The 20,644-nt window shown below is 37.7% G+C and overlaps 2 protein-coding genes across 2 annotated transcripts in view; one reads left to right on the top strand and one right to left on the bottom strand.

The window, feature by feature from the left end:
* On the top strand, positions 1,620-8,695 carry LOC109837907 (E3 ubiquitin-protein ligase RNF170-like). Its single transcript, XM_020406291.1, has 5 exons — positions 1,620-1,804; positions 2,198-2,397; positions 7,460-7,561; positions 8,114-8,165; positions 8,248-8,695. The coding sequence occupies exons 1-5, from the start codon at positions 1,714-1,716 to the stop codon at positions 8,358-8,360; spliced, it is 558 nt and encodes a 185-aa protein (XP_020261880.1). The 5' UTR covers positions 1,620-1,713; the 3' UTR covers positions 8,361-8,695.
* Positions 9,569-20,644, bottom strand: part of LOC109839092 (protein NRT1/ PTR FAMILY 5.10-like) — a 13,355-nt gene continuing 2,279 nt past the window's right edge. The window contains 11 exon segments of the mRNA XM_020407528.1: positions 9,569-9,726; positions 9,729-9,866; positions 9,869-9,961; positions 9,964-10,011; positions 10,014-10,107; positions 10,109-10,171; positions 10,173-10,308; positions 11,345-11,612; positions 15,653-15,770; positions 15,949-16,723; positions 20,606-20,644. The exon segment at positions 20,606-20,644 is cut by the window's right edge and continues 5 nt beyond it. Of these exon segments, the coding sequence (XP_020263117.1) occupies positions 9,584-9,726; positions 9,729-9,866; positions 9,869-9,961; positions 9,964-10,011; positions 10,014-10,107; positions 10,109-10,171; positions 10,173-10,308; positions 11,345-11,612; positions 15,653-15,770; positions 15,949-16,723; positions 20,606-20,644 (1,915 nt within the window). The 3' untranslated portion in view covers positions 9,569-9,583.

Raw genomic sequence — 20,644 nt, forward strand, 5'->3', positions numbered from 1 at the left:
GTAGAGGTAGCTGGCGAGGGCGGGTTTGGGGGGAAAGAAATGGCGATTTGGGGAGTTGGTTTCTGAGATCGACGAATGGAACGAAGCATTGTTTTTTTGGGGAAATGAAGAGAACGGTGATTTTTTGGGGAAATGAAGAGAACGAAGCGGTGATTTAGAACGAATTGGTGTTTTTTTTTGGGGGAAAATGAAGAGAACGAAGGGTAAAATTGCTAGGTGGCAGTTCAATTGCCAGGTGGCGTTTCAATGGGTAACTATTTTTAGTAATAGTATATTAATGATTTCAACACCAAGCTATCATAGGTGTTAAACCTTAGATGTTCGAGAGATTACTGTGATATAAGTACATTCTTATCTTTCGGGCCCTTTCAACAATTTATACGTGCAAGTTGCATGTGATCAAAACTACAACAAGGGGCTTAATTTCGATCAAAAGAAAGTGTTCTTCTTTTGGAACTTTAATTAGGTCAGCCAAACAATGGATAAATTATTAGAACTCACCGATGTAAATAAGAGTGAAGATACTAAACGAACTTCCAATGTACGAAACAATCCACAGTCCCACGATGACCTAAATTATACCAAACATCAACATAATTAGGTCAAGAAATCATCCATTTCCATAAATTAATTTAAAAAAAGAGGTTAATCACACTTGCAAGGAAAACCTTTCGATCTCTCCCAACTCCAATATCTCTCGCTACAGACAACACCGATTAATCCAAGCCCTAACTCTCTCCGTCGCCTTCTCTACAACCTCAATCGAAAAATAAAAACACTCAGTGATATGAGGAACTTGCGATGAAAATCGATGATCTAGGGGCTTAATTTCAAGTATTAGAGAGGAAAAGGGGAAGATTTGTGTGTTACCCGCTTTCAGACCCGTGCAGCCGCCGTCCGTCGTCGCTCCAAATGTCCTCCGCTTTCAGACCCGTGCACCCGCCGTCCGTCGTCGCTCACCGTCGAACCAACTCCCTTCGCCGCTGCCGGTGATCCTCAACCAGAGATCTCTTCGCCGAAACCCTAATCTCTCATGGATTCTTTGAGAAAGTGAAACAGAAGAGAGAGGGAAGAGAGAGAGAGAGGGGATGAGTTATATTTGGGGATGAGGTAGTTTAGGAATTTTTAATTTATTGGGTAAATACAGTACAAAAAATGGGTGTATTATACATGTTGGATTTAAAAATAAGTGAGATGAGATACAATGGGTCTATTGGTGTTTAGTAAAGTGGATGAGTTTTTAAATAATTGAGGGTAAAACTTTGGGTTAAAAGAGATTTTTCCCTTTATTTTTTTTTATTTTTAAAATCGATCGATTTTTTTTATTTATCAAAACCGACCCGTTTTTTATCACGTCAGCCTAATCACCGTCCTAAATAGTCGGGGTTACCAACCCCGGCTATTTAGGACATAAAATTTTAGGATTTAAGACTTCTAATTGGGGTTCAACGTACTCCTAAATAGTCGGGGTTGGCAACCCCGACTATTTAGGAAGATGATTAGGTGACGTGACAAAAAACGAGTCGATTTTGATAAATAAAAAAAATCGGTCGATTTTAAAAATAAAAAAAATTAAATGGGGGTGTCTTCAAAAATTGTTCTAAAGAATCTTGGTTACAGGCACGATACCGAACTCAGAGCTAGAGAGACAAACCGTAAGAGAGAGAGAGAGAGAGAGATCCGAGGAGACAGAAAGAAGAGAGAGAGAGAGCAATGGAGTCGCCGCCTGATAACGACGTCTGCTCAGTTTGCCACGACAGCTTCAGCCTCCCTTGCCAGGCCAACTGCTCCCATTGGTTCTGCGGTAATTCAAAACCCTAGTTCGCTAATTCAAGCAAAAGATTGCATTTTTAGGTCACAATCCAACACATCTGCGTGAATTTGTGCAAAAGAATGGGGATTTCGTGATGACGATTCCTTCATCCTATTTGGGGAAGCTGAATGCTATTCGTATTTGCTAGATCTGTTGTACTGCATCTATGGAAAATTAGGAAATTGGCAAGTAATTAATGGCACATGTGAGAAGCAAAAAAAAAGCGATTGAAATTTGAGAATTGATATAATTCTGGTTACTAACTTTTGGCATTAATTTCTCTGCTTACTCGCCCAGAAAAGGCGTTCAATTCTGTTAAAGTTATGATTTTGAAGCCAAATGGCTGTAGTCTTGCCTTTTAAGTTTATCGATTGGTGTGATCAGGACAGTGTATACTGAGGGTGTGGCATCATGGGTCTGCACTTCAGGCCTGCAAATGTCCCATTTGTCGCCGTTTTATTACTTTGCTGATACCTGCTGAGGTTGCACAGCGTCAGCATCATGATCCGGAAGCTAGTCGAGTTCTGCAAGAAATAGAGAAATATAACCGTGTGTTTGGCAGAGGCTCGAATAGCCTCATGCAGGTAAGATATCCTTGTAGTTTCATATCTCGCGGTCAATGTTTCTTCTAGCTCTGTTCTTTTCGAATGGGATCTCTTCCTGTGTGTTTGCGTCTGCACGATTGCACGATAGGTTACTTGCAATGTGGATGCTGCCCATTGTATCCTAATTTTCATAGGACAACCAAACCTCATCCGAATGTTGAGCGAGAGAGCAAGTGCATGATAATTTCTAGGACATGATAAAAAGATTTCTTCAAAGGGTTCGACAATACATTGGATTATTGGACAAAAGGAATACCTTCAAGCATATTCACCTTCTTTCTGTGTATGCATCACTTTCTTGGCATAGTTTATTTACTCACTATTATCATGTTATTTGTCCTTGTATGACTTCCTTAATACCACAACCTATTTAAAGAAAGACATTTGAATTCCAAGTTAGGTTAGAATTAAACTGAGAGTTGTGGTCTGTCTAGATGGGCTAGCATGCATCCTTTCTGCAAGCTTTTTGCCAATACTGTTTATTTTGAATTTTGTTATAGACAAGAGTTGGAAACATGTTAAGATGACAAGCGAAATGTGCGAACCCAAGAAAATTCTTCATTAAGTTCTCTCCTTATCATTCACATTTAGAAAGTCTTTGAACATACTATTGTTTTTCTCTATGGTTACTTCCTTATTGTTGTGTTAAATAAAATCCTAAACTAACCCTCCTTTCTAGTTCCATGAATAAAATAGTTATAAAAATCTCATACATAAGTAATATATAATTATAAAAAAGAGAGATGATAATATTTATTGTGGGTTTAGAGATCATGCTAAACAGTGTAGGGTTCTAGTACTCTCATGCCACCTATCAACCAAGATATTATATGCCAGATAAAAGTTTGAACTCGTGTATAATTGTTTCCTTGTGTTATATGCTATGTTGCATGGGTACAATACAGATAGGAGTGCAGGTGCGAGACACGACAAATTTAGACAAGGAGTTTAAAAAAAAGACCTTTTTTGCTAAATAATTAGCAAAACCGACCATTTTGCTAATTATTTAGCAAAAACGACCTCTTTTTGGCCAACGGATGTCGTTTTAAAAAAACTGCGTATTCGAAACATACGGGACTGTCAGTCCCGTATGTTTAGTCGCCATTAATTGGCGACTAATACGATGCCAGAAAACCTACGGGACTACTAGTCCCGTAGGTTTTGGTTGTAATCAGTGTCTGCCACCATACATGATCCATCATTAACAGTCTTTCCTATGTGAGTTTAGCTCTTCTCTAATTGTCACACTTGGATAAAGGTCACTCTAACCATCCTTTCATATTCTTGAATCTCAATGCATCACAAAAGTAGCACCCGATGATATTTCTACAACTGCAAGCAACCTTGGTTTCTGCACTTATTGAACATCGTAAGCGTCACTCCGAACTCATTCTGAAAATTTTGATGCACATCTATTATCCATTTGCATTCATGGTAAACTATCTCATTGGTCGTAGTATTTTTTTTTTTTGCTAGCACAAGTATTCTTGATTGTTAAATTTTGTGTATGCACCAAACACATCGTAAATATATGAGGACATTAATTTTCTGTTGCTCCACTAACAAACTTAAAAGTCTTGTACGTCATTCATGATGAGTTGAGGATGCGGATAGATTTTCCCCTATGACCTTTCTTATTTAATTCTTGATGATACAGATTTGAGATTTTGAACCTGAGTTATAGATTTTATGAAGATAGGACAATCTTCTATCACCAGCAGAGCATTTATAATTTGGGGATTCATTCATCCATTGGAGACAATAGATTTCCCTTTCTCTTTGCAAACTTGCCTTACTGGTTCCAACTCAAGTCCTGCACCAATTTGTCATCTTGTAGTAATGGAGTTCTCAAAGTATTAACATCCTGGAGCCTTTTATCCTTTGAGATTACTGTTTCTCGTCATGGAGAAGGTTGTCACAAGAATAAAACTATTGGAGATGAACGGTTAGCCCTCTGAATAGTATATTTTTTGTAAGTTCGTCATCAAATAGCTTTTGATCTTGAATATTAAATCACATGTTAGTGGTTTGCTTGCCAACTTTCTTCTTCTTTGACTATGGGTCTAAAAAGTATGAATTTTACATGAGCCATCAACCTCAAACTTGCACTTAAAAAGGTGTATCAGTTTTTTAGGGACTTTGGCACCACATTTGCTCTCATCTCGGCTTACTCAAGCTAAATCTTAACTTCTTGTAAACTTGCATTTAAGCTCTTGGCTATACACTAATTGTCTTGCTGACAATCTTCAACAAATGACATTTACTCAGTTCTATAAGGCTATAAGCTATTGTATTCATTTATGAGAAACTTACACTTCCACCTTCAATTTCTCTCACTTCGTCATGTTTTTTACTTTAACATGTTCATTACACAGAAGTTCTATTATTTTTTATCTGAAGGATGACTGTATGATGGCCACTTGGGATGCATCTTTAACTCTACAATATTAATACATCATTGATAACAAGAACACATGCATTAGAACAATCGTACAAGTTTCAAAATGAAACATGATATTAAGCAGTGTTATCTATGCGCAATGAGCAATGCGTGCCACAAAGTCCCTTTACATGCAAATGCTCAAGGCGCAATGTGATGTGCACGCCTGAGTGAAGCGAGATGCACACCGTACATAATTTTTCTAGATAGATAACAAGAAAATGTAAGAACAAGTGGCCTAATCGGTTTTTGGGATATGGGTCATCGGGTATAAATACCTGATTGCAACGTTAAAGCAAAAAAAATATGAGGCTATGCCATTCAAAGTGCCCTGTGCGAAGCGCCTTCTCGCAAGGCACTTGCGAGGCGCAAAAAACTATTGTTGTCTCAGACACAAGACGCTTCACCATGATCCCACATCGCAGAGCGCATGAGGTGCAATGAGCAGCACGCCTTTTGATAACATTGATATTAATAACCTACAGACCTTCCCAATCTATTTACCAACTTAATGTATAAATTTCTGCATAGTAGTAGATTAGTTCTTGTGTCCAATATGCTTCTTTACAATTTGAAATGAAAGCATATTTTACTACTATGTTAAATACTAGCAATATGAATGATTAAAGACAAATTGTGCTACGGATTAATATCATACAACATGAATAAATAATTAGTGCTATGCGAAAAGAAGTTAAATTAAATCCTAATCATAAACTGAATTGTTTTCCTTAGTCCTAAATCAAAGCATGAGCAAGATTAATTTGCAAAAGCAACTAACATTTACAAAATAAAAAAAGGAAACAAATCCTATTCCTAATTTATCCTTGAAATATTAGCTCAAATCTAAATCAAACGAAAGACTAAAATTTCTAATAATTAAAATAATCCTCAATTTGTGGAAGCACAAGTATTGCAATCAGATAATTACATTATAATTTTAGGTAAAACCTAAACTTTTCCTTTTAGCCTTTGTAACCATTTGCTGCGCCCCGAAACAATAGCAGAAGTTCATAAATATGGGTTACATGACAGTAGCAACCTGTGCACAAGGCAAGTCTCATACACGTGTTAAGCCTTGTCACTTCATATCACATAGTTTTTCACAAAAATATAAAACATGCTAATGATAGAAGTTTAGAGCAAACTATATATACATAATCAGTACTTGCAACCTAAAGGCTCACTGTCATAAGCATTTACGTAACCCAAACATGTTGTTTGGCTATATACAAGGCAAAAGAGAGGCTTTCTCATTTAACACCTTCAAGCAAAATGCCACATCCAAAAGCCAGCTTGTAAACAAAGCTATACAATATCTAAAAAAAATGAAACTCTCGGGCGCCCCTTTCCAAAGGCTCGCTGATAGCATCTCGTGGTGCGGTAAGGTCTGGGCTGCTCTGGAAAAGGGCGCCAGAGGAGGGTGGGAGCCCTGTGGTTTTCATTTTTTTTATCCAGATCCTATATAGCTTTGTTTACAAGCTAGCTTTTGGATATGACATTTTACTCGAAGAAGTTATTGGATATGGCATTTTGCTCGAAGATGTTAAATGAGAAAGCCTCTCTTTCGCCTTGTATATAGCCAAGCGATGTGTTTGGGTCTGGTAAGAGCTTATGACGATGAGCTTTTGGGTTGCAGGTACTGATTATATATATAGTTTGCTCTGAACTTCTATCATTAGTAGGTTTTATATTTTTGTAAAGATCTATGTGATATGAAGTGACAGGCTTGACATGTGCATGAGAACTTGTATTGTGCACGAATCGTTGCTGTCATGTAACCCATATTAGTGAACTTGCGCTATTGTTTCGGGACATGACACCATTAGTTAGTAATAAACGTCAAAAAATCTCTTTCGGTCCACCCTCGTCGCTCGTAGTTGGTTTTCCTTCATCAGCGGACATGCTTGTGTTGTCGGTCAGTGATCAGTGTCATTGTCAGCTCATTTGACGACCGCTTTCCGGAGGGAAGAGAGGGAGGGACAGAGGGCTTGGGATTAAGAATTATTGCATAAGACTAGCATACCAGATATATGTTACCATGCAAGTCCAGCCCATTGTCATCTTGATTGGACCCAGATTTGTGTGGATTCATACAACTTGTGCCAGATCTGGGTGTGTTCAAGCCTGATGTGTGATGGATTCACGCTTGGACAAGTTTCTCGCGAATTTGTGCATCAGAACTTCACATAAAATTTGCTTCTGTGCATTGCATGATATATACATATATACGTATACATACAGAAAATTTTTGTTGGCTAATTATCATTCCATCGACCAAAAGAATATTATTGATCTATGCTGCATGCTCGAGCAGTCATTTTCTACATATGTACATTGGTTGAGAGTGCACATTTAGTTTACACTACTGTGTTGTCAAGGCTAGCAGCATTTAGCTCTATTGTTGGGTTTAGAGCATGGATCTTGGTCGAGGATCTGTATCTTTGAATCGCCTTATTACGTAGTACCTACATCATCAATGAATCCTACATGTTGTTTTATTTTCTGTTTGACATATGGTGGACAATATAAGCTGTGAATCTTTCCTTGTCATTTCTTATGAGGTTTTGTCTTTTTTAATATGTTTACCCTCTTTGACAGAGATTGCGAGACCTTCCATTTTTTGTTCGAAGAATGCTAAGAGAACTGATGGATCCGCAGAGATCCCTTCCTTTTGTTTTTAGGGCACGGATGATTTTTGCAGTAAGTATGATGCTCTTCCTGTTTGTGAATATTACTTACCATCGTGTTGTTTTTTCGTTGGATTAATTATTTGCAAACTTCAAATGGATCACATGGTGGGTCCCTACATACAAGATAGCAGCGCCGCTACTATTTGATGATGACCCCATTCTTTCTCTATAAAAAATTGAAGATTTCATATACAGATATACTTCGGGTCAATGACTGTTATGTTAGGTTGGGTTTCATCTATGCTTTGTGATAGCAGTCATAAGTGAGTCATGCACTCAACTGCTTTTTAAGTATTCTTGTCCATCTCACCGTGTATCAACGGTGCCCACTTGTAAGTTTGTTAAGTGTATTCATTTATGGTTTCTTCAATCGATTGCATCTCACCCATGGAAGACTCGTCTTGTCTAAATTGCTCCCTCCCTTTTCCCAAGACACGCATGTGACGGGCTGACTTGAAAGCATTCTCATACCCTGCTACAATGTGCAGTCTATTTTATGATATTAGATTTTATTGTTGACTTTTTTCCCCATTTGATAACTGATTTAGCCTTGGATCTGCAGATGGTTCTAAGTGGAGTATATGTACTGAGCCCTGTGGACATTCTTCCAGAAAGTAATGCAAATTTATATTATCTTTGGCCACAATCCTCTAGCATCCAATGTTAACATCTGGTGTGAATGCTCTACTTTTACAGGAGTTCTGGGGCTGGTAGGTTTACTAGATGATTTCCTCGTATTGCTAATTGTTTTTCTCCATCTGGCTGCTATATACCGGTCTTTGCTTCTTCATCGACACGGAGGCTATTGAAATACCCAGTCACTGGATTATCATGCTTCCATAATTGGAGAAGTTTTTGATAATTCTGTACTCAGTTTTCATAATCTGAAGCTAAAAGAGTATTAAGATGAGACGTATTCCTGTAATTTCTAAAGCCAAATGTTATTTTGACGACTGGCACCCACCTGTAGCTCATTGACAAAACACTGTAACCTGAGTTATTATGTTGTTCACTCCACTGTGATACCCATGATCCGGGGTCCTTGTTCTTTAAACATCACTGTTGCAGTCGATGTGTGTATAAAGTAGAACACGGATGTTAAAGTTTGGCTATGGAACTCTCAACTTGGTTCTCATTTTCTTTACTTGGTAATGACGCTCCTTATCTCCATTATCTGGTTGTCAATGACTTTTTTTTAGCTGATAAGTTGAAAAGTCTATTAAGAAATGTGGACATGTAATGCAAAGTTTTTATTTCTATAGAACACACTGAATCTTCTAAAGTCGATGCATGGCTGTCTTCATGCTCCAGGGAGCTAGTATTGGGTGTAATTTATCGAAAGGCTCGACTGTTGAGAGGAGGGGGATGTTTTTCTTCGGATCTCAGTTTGTGGTTTTCTTCGTCCTGAATGGGTTGCCACATGGCTTACCAGATATAAGGTTCTGTACAGAAACTGTTCTGTGCATTGAGAGTGATGCTCAGGTATAACACTGTCTTCAGAGTAACTTCAAGCTCTTATATTAATAAAAAAAATGTCAAGCTGTTATAAATGCCTCACTTTAGTTTTGATGATGAAGTAGCATACACATCTCAAGTTCAGATATGCTAGTAAAAACATATATCTGAAGGTTGCAATGGAGTTGATAAAAGGGACTAATTTGCCTAGACCCGAATATGAAATAAGTTGTTTGCATTTTTCTTTTTCTTTTTCTTTTTGCTTTCCTTTTTTTTTTTTTTTGTGTGTGTGGGGGGGGCGGGTAACTTAGCAATGAACCAAGAATGGGGGAGCCTATGCGAACCTCCCGACCATCTCGGTCACCCACGGTTGGTATGAGTAAGTTGTTAAGCAGCAAGGGAGCACGCACGGGGAGTATGATTAAGTTGTTAAGCAGTAAGGGAGTGCCACTGAAACTAAGGAACTGTTGATACATCAGAATTGCAGTTTTTCAGCCAATACATAACTTATCTGAATAAATGTAACACTTTCTATGGTCAACAATCAAAATATAACAAGCAGTTAAAGAATTCGATATCATACAGTACTATTTACTTTCTTATAAACATAATATCTAGCAAAGATGATGTTGAGGACCAATGCGATAGCACTGGGTCCAGCAAGAAGCCAGTAGGAATAATCAAGATGAGCTAGATTCAGGTTGTTGGAAAACCAGCTGTCACCTGTAATGAAGCCATAAAAATACTGAGGTAGAGAGCAAGCCCAAGGCTTCTCAAAGCATCTGGCATCTGATCATAGAGAATCTCTTGTAGCCCGACCATAGTAAACACGTCTGATATGCCCAAGAGTACATATCGAGAACCAACCACCAGAAGCTCATAGGAATAGTTGCATTTTGTGCATCAACCAGCCTGAAATCTCTGGCAGTTTTGAGCCTCTTCGTTTCTATGAGATCATCATGGTAATCATCGAAAGCACCACTCCAATACCGATCCTTTGAAAAATGTGATACCCGATGGACCCTTTGAAAATTTTCTAGCAATTGGGACTAGGACTCGATCATAGATAGGAATGAACACAACAACTGAAATATTTGTAAAAGGTCTGCAGTGCTGCTTGTGGGACTCGGAGTTTTGAACTGATTCTTCTGTCCAAGGTGCTCCCTCAGCTTTGTGAAGAAGGCAGAAATTTGTGCAAAAACAACGGCATAGATTAAGCATGTTGCCCCTATTGCAAATAGTCTAAGCATGACCTTAGCTTCTTCTATGTGTATAGCGCTGTCTCTATTGCCTTCTTCTATCCTGTATGGTGACAGGTATACGAGATTAATAGTTTACTAGTTAACTGCTCGTATTATGGATATTCCAGGTTCCTCTTCTAGCTATGGCTTGTGTTCCCCCCAAAACGCTAACGTTCTATAATTGAATATGATACTCGTAATTCAGATTTGAGTGTAGCTCCGTGCTGGAATGACTATGAGAGTAATGAACTTAAATCGAAAAGTTGAGATCAAATAACTAAAAGTGTGAGCATTCATATCGGGAAGACTGAAAGCATGAAGGATTTAAACTTTTGGGTGAATTTGTTTCTCAGCCAATGTTTAGTTATCCCCAGGGAAATTTAATGTTGTGTGAAAGATAAAAAGTTCAAAAATTTTATCTTACTTTGTACTGATCTGATGAGAATGTTTGTTCGTCTCCAGGCTTTCTCCAGCTTCTTCTTACCATACCAGCCATTATTCCTCTTCCAATTCTCACACAAATGGACTTTTCTCTTCCAAGGGATAGAACCTACATGTTTTGGTTCCGAGCAAGAACACAACGAGAGCAAGAATCATCGAGACGCAAAGGAGTCCAAACCCAAGATCCCCGCAGAGAGAAAATTACCCACTAGCTAGTTAAAGATGGAGCTCTGGCGATGGATTCCTCAGGATAATTTTGATTGAAGTGGTCAGCACCAAATGCTTGAAAGCAAGGTTTGTGGCCGCCCTGAGCAAATGCGACCAGATAAATGGAGGAGAAGAAGAAAAAGGTGGTCTGGAAGTTAAGTCGGATCAGGGCAACCTGTAGATGAGTCGGAGGGGTTGTTGCGCTTGGGTGGACGCAATGAAGGCATCGCTGCTGATAAGGTCAGCATTTCTAATACCCTGTGAAGTAGTTAAACACTACGAAGAAGAAAAATTCTTAAGGAGACCAATCTTTGTTTTTTTATCATCGACAAACAAATGAAAGAAGCTAAATATCTTAACGCTAAGAAAATCAAACTGAAAGGGACTTTAAATGCAAAATACCACGAACCAAAACTTAGAGTAAAGAGGCAGAGACTGTAATTAGGTACCGAGCAAGAAGTGAATTGGCAACCACCAAAAACGACGTCATCATCTCAACCCCAGACCAAAAGCGTGGAACGCTGCTGCTGCTGCCGCCGCCTCTGCCGTTGACTCCCTCATCTGACCGGTTGGATACATTATCAAATTTGATGATATCCCAAAGTAGGCCACGGTAGTCAACGACCCCAGTGACAACGACCCCGGTCAACGGGCAGTGGAGGAGGAGAGGGTTGGAGGAGGAGGTCTCCATCCTTCTCTTCATTCTGTTTGGTGCCACTATAACAAAAGTTGTAAGTTATGGTACATTTTTTGTCTCTACGTGACACATGTTTGTGTCGCACAATTAAAGTAGCCACATATCAAAAAGTGCTGGTGGAGCATGTGTCAAAAAGTGCTGGTAGAGCATGTGTGGAGAGCATCTTTCTATACATGTAAGAATGTGTCGCAATACTTATGATATATACACGTATCATAAAAATCACGACACGTGTGTCGCAACGCAAAACTCTCGACACATATGTGTGGAGAGTAGTGACACATATATATGCCACAAAAGTTGTGACACATGCATGTGTCAAGAGTGGTGACACATAGTCGTCTAAATCATAAAAATATAAAAAGTATCAACATTCAACACTGAACTTCCCAAAATGTTACCCATCATAGGATTCCTCTCACCAAAATACACTTAACCATAGAGTTGTTTGGCTTATACGTTACCATATATGTTTGATCATCAACATACCTAAAATCTAAGACTTATTATTTAAGCCCATCATTAGATCCTCACACAATCGATGAGGGACTTTTAGTCTTTATTAACTTAATTTAATTTTATATCTAATAGCACAAATATGTGTCATGATTTACCATATTTTTTATTCGTGTCACTGTTATTTAATTCTTTGCAAATAAAATGATAATTTTATGTGTCATGTAGACACATGCCACTTTTGTTGTAGTATGCTTTGCTTATGATTTAGCTGCTAACGTTGCATGTGGGATCAAATAAAGTATTTTTTTTACACCGCAAAAGCGTTGGATATCTAAGGAGTCTTTTCTTAATATATTGGGGAAGTCTCATTGTCCACGGCCCAATGCAAGTGGACTATTAGGATGAGTACTGTAGAGTATAAGGATGTGAGGGCTCTTTACTTTTCTTGAGCTGCTAATCAAGCAGTTCTTGGGACTTCCAATATTTATACTATATGATATAAATCTTATATTAGATTAAATTAATTTTCCACCATTTTACTTCCATTATTTTTTTCATTATGATTAAATGAGGTCACCCTCGGATTGCTTCTCCAACCCAACTAGCTACTCCTGAATCCCTAATTCTTATACGCATGATTTGTGGTTCTGCCGATTGATTGTGGCACAGTCGACACATTTCATATATGATTTATGGTTAGATCACAAATCCGGCAACCCCGCTATCATGTATAAACTGTAGACGTTACACGAGGCAAAAACATTACCTAAGACACAACATTCTATAAACTATTTGCGACATCCCATTGACAGCAATTTAGTCCACATTAGTGGGAGAATGAGAAATTAAAGGGTTTATATAGGGAAAGCTAAAAACTCAAGTGTAACATCGGCTAGTCGATTTTGGTAGTGATTTGAGCCCAACAGTGTGTTACATTTGGTGAGTCTCACGGCTTGCCCGCGCCAACCGCAGACCCGTTGGCGCTTGACACTCTTGAATGTTCGCAACGTCATATAATGCACTAACATTTTAGAAGTCGGTTGATATTACATGAACCACCTATTCACTTTATATAAACATTGCGTATATATCTAGGCACAAAATAATCATTCCAAAATTACTTCGATCAAACTATTTTTATAATGGCATAATTCTAAAGCATTTTTTAATAAATATGATATTTTATTACTATTGATTTCACCAAGTCGAGTTATTGGAAGAGGTGCACAATTTGCAATTAAATAGCTTTCTTCTAACGTATGTATTTTCTACTATTTTTTAAAAGATAATATTGTCAATGGGTAAGGGGTAAACTTACCATAGTACCATATGTTACTTTTTATTTTCTCTTTTTATATGTCAACAATATATATATTTTCATGTCAATATATATGTCAAAATTAAGTCCAGTTTAGTTCATGTTAAGTCTAATTTTATGTTAAGTCCAGTTTTGGATCATGTTAAGTCTAGTTTCATGTTAAGTCTAGTTTATCATGTTAAGTCCAGTTTGGTTCATGTTAAGTCCAGTTTTGGTTCTTGTTAAGTCCAGTTTGATTCGTGTTAAGTCCAGTTTAAATCATTTTAAGTCTAATTTAGATCGTTTTAAGTCTAATTTCATATTAAGTCCAATTTGATTCATGTTAAGTCCAATTTAGTTCATGTTAAGTCTAATTTAATTCATGTTAAATCTAATTCAACTTTTCTAAGTCTAATTTCATGTTAATTTCAAATAAATTAGACTTAAAACAAGTTGAATTAGACATAACATGATTTAAATTAGACTTAAAAAAATTAAATTAGACTTAACATGAATTAAATTAGACTTAACATGAAATTAGACTTAAAACAAGTTGAATTAGGCTTAACATGAATTAAATTAGACTTGAAACAAGTTGAATTAGACATAACATGATTTAAATTAGACTTAAAAGAAATTAAATTAGACTTAACATGAACCGAATTAGACTTAACATGAAATAGACTTTAAATTAGACTTAAAAGAAATTAAATTAGACTTAACATGAACCGAATTAGACTTAACATGAAATAGACTTTTGTGTTAAGTCTAATTCAACTTGCTTTAAAACTTAACATGAAAGAATAGATAAGGGCATTTTGGGGTTTTTTATTTTTTATTCTTTCTCTATGCTTAGTTGGCATATAATAATTGCTAAAGAAGGGCTGCAGAACATAGTGTCCTATTTTAAGGGCTGAACCACATGGAAAAAAAAAATCAAAGGGGCTGCAGTACATTAAGATTTTGCTTTTGGGGCCATGACACAACTTTTCCAAGAAAATATATAGATTTCACATCAGCTATCACCTTAACTTTTTATATCTTCACTTTCTATCATCCGAACTAGATCTTCCAAAACCCAAGAGGATCTAGGCGAGTTGGTAAGCTGCCTATGAGTAGTATTGTAATGTATCAAGTTCGACTCTCTTAGAGAGCGCCTGCATAAATTTAATTTTATGGAATACTCGAGGCTGTGCATTAGGGAGTGCCTCATAGCTATGCTTGAGAGTTTGATGCCCATGATCCGAAGGCTCGTGGGGTTCCCTCGCCAAACCATAAATAAAAAAAGAAAAAGAGATTTGCTAAAAGATGGGGTTCCCTCGCCAAACCATAAATAAAAAAAGAAAAAGAGATTTGCTAAAAGAAAGTGAAGAGGGAGAACTTTTTTTAGAAGGTAGTTTCTCCTTACTTTCTACTTTCTAGTTACCAAACATGAAAAATGCCTAAAAGCTCCCACATGCATGCTCTTTATAAATATGAAGTTTCTCTAATGAAAGTACCAAAAGTTATTTCAGAGAGTAGATTGAAAATTTTTGCAGCTATTTTCCTCTTCCCGTCAACTTGATGAAGGACAAGTAGAGATTTTATTTTAGTTGATAGGAATGTATAGTTTGAGACCTTATCTTTTTAGATATATTTCTTAGATATTTAGTTATGTTGATTTTTAATTTTATTAGATAAGATTTCAGGATTTGATGTCTATGTGGAATAGACATTGATTGATGAATAAAATTATGGTTATATGAGAATTTTGGAGTGATTTCTTAAGATGTGAAAAACCATTTGTCAATATGTTAGACGCTATGAGTGAGTGAATCTAGTCTATCCTTTTTTCAATCTTAGATGTTTTTTTCAAAAGAAAATTTTAAAAAGAGTAATTTACTGTTCACCTGAATTGTGTTCAAATTCTTACTGTTCATCTTGAAATATTTTCCCGTTCCGCATCATTTCATCTCCTTCAGTTTGTGAAGCACCTAATAAGCAGTTAGGAGGAGCAAGGTGAATTGAGTAGAGGCAAGACAATTAGACTACTTGAGAGTGAGGTATTCCTATAGCTTTTGCAGAAAAATTACACGACGTCTATGGGACAATCCTGCATAAATATTTGTTAATCTGAAATTGTTTTGGATTATTAAATCAGAAAATGTATTGGATTAATTTTTCCTCCATGGAGAAGAATGGCTCAGGCACATATGAAAACAGTACTAAGGTTCCCTGTCTCCATGGATTAATTTTTCTTTCGTAGCTTTCTTCATCGGCAGTTTGCTGCATTTAAGCTTTACCAGATATAAGATTAGGACGTACATCTCAAACTCAGCCACACTGTCTGCAGAGTAACTTCAAGCTCATTCCACTTTACTTTCAAAGTTGAAGTATCATAGCAGTACATCTCAAATTCAGACACACTGTTAATAACATGTATCTGAAAGTCGCGATGAAAGTTGATAACAAAGGATTCATTAGTGCTCTCCAACATCCGAGCCATTTATACATAAAAATTGCAGTTTTCAAGCCAACATATAACATGCCTAACAATACATGCACCCTCACAATTGATAACAAACAGAAATAACAAGCAGTTCAAGAATTCGATATCATACGGTATTTGCTTTCTTCTTATAAACATAGCAGCTGGCAAAGATGACATAGAGGACAAACGCTAGAGCACTGAGTCCAGAAAGGAGCCAGTAGAAATAATCAAGATGAGCTCGATTCAGGTTGTTAGAAAACCAACTGTCACCATTTTTTCTAGTTTCTTTGTCAATCACAGAGACCATAAAACTACTAATGAAGCTGCCTATGCCAAATATGCTAAGGTAAAGAGCAAGACCAAGGCTCCTCAAAGATTCCGGCATCTGATCATAGAAAAACTCTTGCAAGCCCACCATAGTAAACACATCTGATATGCCAAAGAGTACATATTGAGGAACCAACCACCACAAACTCATAGGAATAGATGCATTAGGGTCATCAACGAGCCCGAAATCTCTAGCAATTTTGAGCCTCTTAATCTCCACAAGAGCTGCTATCACCATGGAAACTGTAGAAAGGGCCAAGCCTATGCCGATCCTTTGGAGAAGCGTGAAACCAGATGGCACCTTTGAAAAGTTTCTAGCAATTGGGACTAAAACTCGATCATAGATGGGAATGAAAGCAACGATAGAAACACTGATAAAGCTCTGCAGTGCTGCTGGTGGCACTTGGAGATTTGAACTGATTCTTCTGTCCAGAGTGCTCCCTTGTTTTGTGAAAAAGGTAGATGATTGTGAAAATACAACCGCGTAGATTAAGCATGTTGCCCACATTGGGAACAGTCTAAGTACCCCTTTAGCTTCTTCTACCTGTATAGCACTTACGTTGTTTCCTTCTTCTAACCTGTATGATAACAGGTGCAAGGGTTAATGCTTTAGGCTGCATTTGGCAAGAGGATAAATGAGGGGTTAAGGGGGTTTAACCCTTCATTAATCTGCCAAACAGAAAAAAATGACAAAGGGTTAACAAACCCGCACGTGAGCCCAACAACCCATTTATCCCGTCAAAGCACGGGTTAACTATTCCTCATAAGAAGGCGGAACAACGCTTGTTCCGCCTTCTCACGCGAGGGTAGGCAGCGGAATTTAGGGAAAAAATCTCATTTGGATCTCGTGCGGGTAGGCAGCGGAATTTGGCGGGAAAGAAATAAAGGGAAATTTTGGCGGGACTAGATATCTGAATTAGGGTAAAATTCACCTCCCCAAATTGTTTTCCTCTACTCCTTTCCCTTTAAATTTTCCCTCTAAAAACTTCCCTCTCTTTTTTTCAATTGAAAGATCATTCGCAATGCAACCCATAGAAAAGATCGGATCAAATCAAGGCCTTCGAAATTACCTCTAAAAGGGGTTTCCTCGCTTGTAGAGAGGAAGAATAGAGGAGTGATGGAGAGGCCGAAGTAGAGGAGGGAGGAGAAGAGCGATGAAGAAGAACCAGAGGATCTCGCCATGATCGACTCTCTCCTTCTCTGTTTGCCCTAATTTCTAGGGTTTTTTTCGAGGAGAGAGAGAGAGGGGGGGAGAGGAGCGCGAGAAATGAGACTGATGCTCATGTTGGAAGTTTGGGTAAAGCATTTTAGACTTAAGCAAAACATAATTTGTGGCCATTTCTATATTATTATTATCTATTAAGAGGTATTTATCAAGCTTGCAAGATCTGGAATTTCTAGAATATGTGGTAATATATCACAATAATATATGTTGCATCCATGTGTGAAACAACAAATGCCTAACAACTGAATGAAAACATAAGCTTATTTTAATAATTGAGCTTACTCATCTTATGTTATAAAAACATATGCTTATTTTAAGCTTATTTTAATAATTGAGCTTACTCATCTTATGTTATAAAAACATATGCTTATTTTAAGAATCTGCTTGACAATCATGGCTCATGTTAAAAACTCATCTTATGTTATAAAAACATATGCTTATTTTAAGAATCTGCTTGACAATCATGGCTCATGTTAAAATTTGAAAACATATAAGTTTCCCCTTTCTACTAGCGTATACTTGCTATTATTTTAATTCAACCCAAAGTTTTATGTTCATATCTTATTGATTACTGTGAATTGGTATTATTGGATGCCAACTGTTTGGGTCAAAAATCGATGTTTTCATTGTGATTGAATATATTACAACTTTATTCGTTTACAATAAACTCAAATAAAAAGTTGATCTTTTTATAAGATCTCCTTATACAATAAAAATACAAAAGATACGATTCTTGTCAAACAGCACAGCGGATGTTTATCACCCGCTACTTGTGTGGGATCTTTGCCTGTGCCGGGGACGTAATATCCGTGGACCGCCGCGGATCAGATCTGGTTGACAAATTGATGATCAAAACTCTTACTTCACGAAGGAAGTAATCGCTGCAACGATGATCTCGACCAAGCGAGATCACGGCTCTTCTCGAGATTTAAGACTAAGCCTAAATTCGGAGAAATAAGGGACAAGTCTCGAATCTCTCGAACTTCACTCTTTATGCACAGGAGATCGCCAAGATCTGCTAATCCTTGCTGTAAATTCGTGGCTCCACTCTTTAATTCGGCAGCGTTTCGCCCTCTTGATGTTCAGCCCCGGAGAAATGAGCACCCGAACTCGTATTTATAAGCTTCGGAAGCGGGTATTTAGATAAGAACGAGGGATTCCTCCTTATCTTCAGTTAAGAACTGATTAACCATAGTATCAGATCAGTTGGGACGTTCAGGAACCAACAAATCCCGAGAGAATCCGTGAAAACCGAAAAATCACACTTTTAGATCAAATCTGACCGAAGCGTCACCCGGTGGCTCGGCCTGGCCGGGCCACCAAATGGCCTGGTCTGGCCGGGTCGCTTTGGCGCGACTCGGCCGCCAGGGCATTTATCGGTTTTTTTCGGGTTTTAACTTATTCCGTCGTTACGCGTATTTCGTCGTTTCGTTGATTTGTACACTTCCCCGATTCGTTTCGCTAACGCATGGATAGCTTGACGGTGGCCGGCGGGCGTGTAGGCCACTTGGTTCGTCAATTTGGTGGCCAATGAGCGTGCGGGCTACTTGGTGGTGACTGCGGGCGTGCGGGTACTTGATCGGTGAACCAAGTGGCCGGCGAGCGTGCGCAGGCCACTTGGTTCATCGATTTGGTGACCGATGAGGATGCGGGTCACTTGATGGTGGTCGGGAGCACGCGGCCACTTGGTCTTCGATTTGGTGGCCGATGAGCGTGCGTGCCACTTGGTGGTGGCCGATGAGTGCACGAGCCAATTGGAGGTGGCCGGTGAGTGCACAGGCTATTCGGTTCACCGTTTCGCTTCATGTGTTCGTCGGCGTCGGATAATCCTCTTAGACTTAGATAATGGTGTTCATCACCTTCTCTCTGTCTCGAGCGATGTGTGGATACCTATAGGTATTTTTAGACGCCTACACCAACAAGTAGAACAGACAATTATTTATAAATTTTCATAAATTCAAACTCCTTTTATTTTAATGAGGTAATTATTTATAAATTTTCAGTAAGGGCGAAAGTGGTATTTTTTAAAAAAATAATGAGATTAATCTCCTTAGCGCTTCTTCATTTGCCAAACACAAAAAACTTAACCCCTTGATTTAACTATCGAATCCAAACGGAATAAGAATATTTTTAACCATTCATGATAGATTAACTAAGTAGTCTAAGTTAACCCTTCTTCTTAATCCCTCTTCCTTAACCCTTTGCCAAACGGGGTCTTATTGCCTATATTTAAGCACCTAAGTAATAATAAACTTAAATTAAAAATTAGGGTAAACCAAGCTACTGGTTTAAGTGTTTAGGTTAATAACCTATATTTAAGACTGATCTAACAATCTTAAGGTGTTGGTAGTCAAGTGGCTTTTCATGGTTTTTGATTTAGACCGTAGTTGCATGGAACCCAGTTTGTTTCAGTTCATAGAATGGGAATGTGAGCATGGTACACCACTTATTTGGAATCGGGCACAAGGGGGAGGGGGTTAGGCTTAGATGGTATGCTAGAGAACATGGTACAATTTTAGGTTTGGGTTTTAAATGTAGGAAGCGATTTAATGCACAATTTTATGCAAGAGTCATAATCAAGGATCAGTAATGGTTAAAAAAATTCAAATTGCCACTATCATACACTTTTTGTTGTTTATTCTTTTGAAAATGGTCTTCCCCCCCAAAATATTAACTAATTTAAATTCTAAATCAAGTCCCTGGGTAAGCAACCCAATTCGTTATTGTATCATGTTCCGAGACAATTGAACCCGGTTCATGGTTCGCTATAGCATCCATGTTCTTGACATCTACGATTTAGACTATCCCAAAATGACTAAGCTCTAGTTAACATGTGTGTACATATAGTATCTCATTGAAAGATTCGAAAGATTAAATGAATTGCATGGAAAATTGTGTTTAATACCTAATATTTTAAACTTTTGGACTCCCAACCTATATTTAATCCTCATGAAAAGAAGCTATTATTTCATGATAGACAAAATTTAGTGGTTTTCACATATCAGCCCCTTAAATCTTCCATATTTTCAAACTAGTCCCTCAAATCATAGTAACTGCTATTAGGTCCTCCCAATTCTTAGGTTATTTTGAAATTAGTCCCTCAAATCAAGTTTGACACAACTTATGAGAACTAGGGACCTAGTAGCAATTTAAATGATTTGAGAGACTAATTTCAAAATATGCAAGATTTAAGGGACTAATAAAAACAAAACCAAATTTTTAAAATTTGTCTTACTTGTGCTGATCAGATAAAAAGGTTTGTGCCTCTCCAGGC

This window comes from Asparagus officinalis, chromosome 4 (assembly GCF_001876935.1).
Source record: "Asparagus officinalis chromosome 4, Aspof.V1, whole genome shotgun sequence".
Classification (NCBI taxonomy): Eukaryota; Viridiplantae; Streptophyta; class Magnoliopsida; order Asparagales; family Asparagaceae; genus Asparagus; species Asparagus officinalis.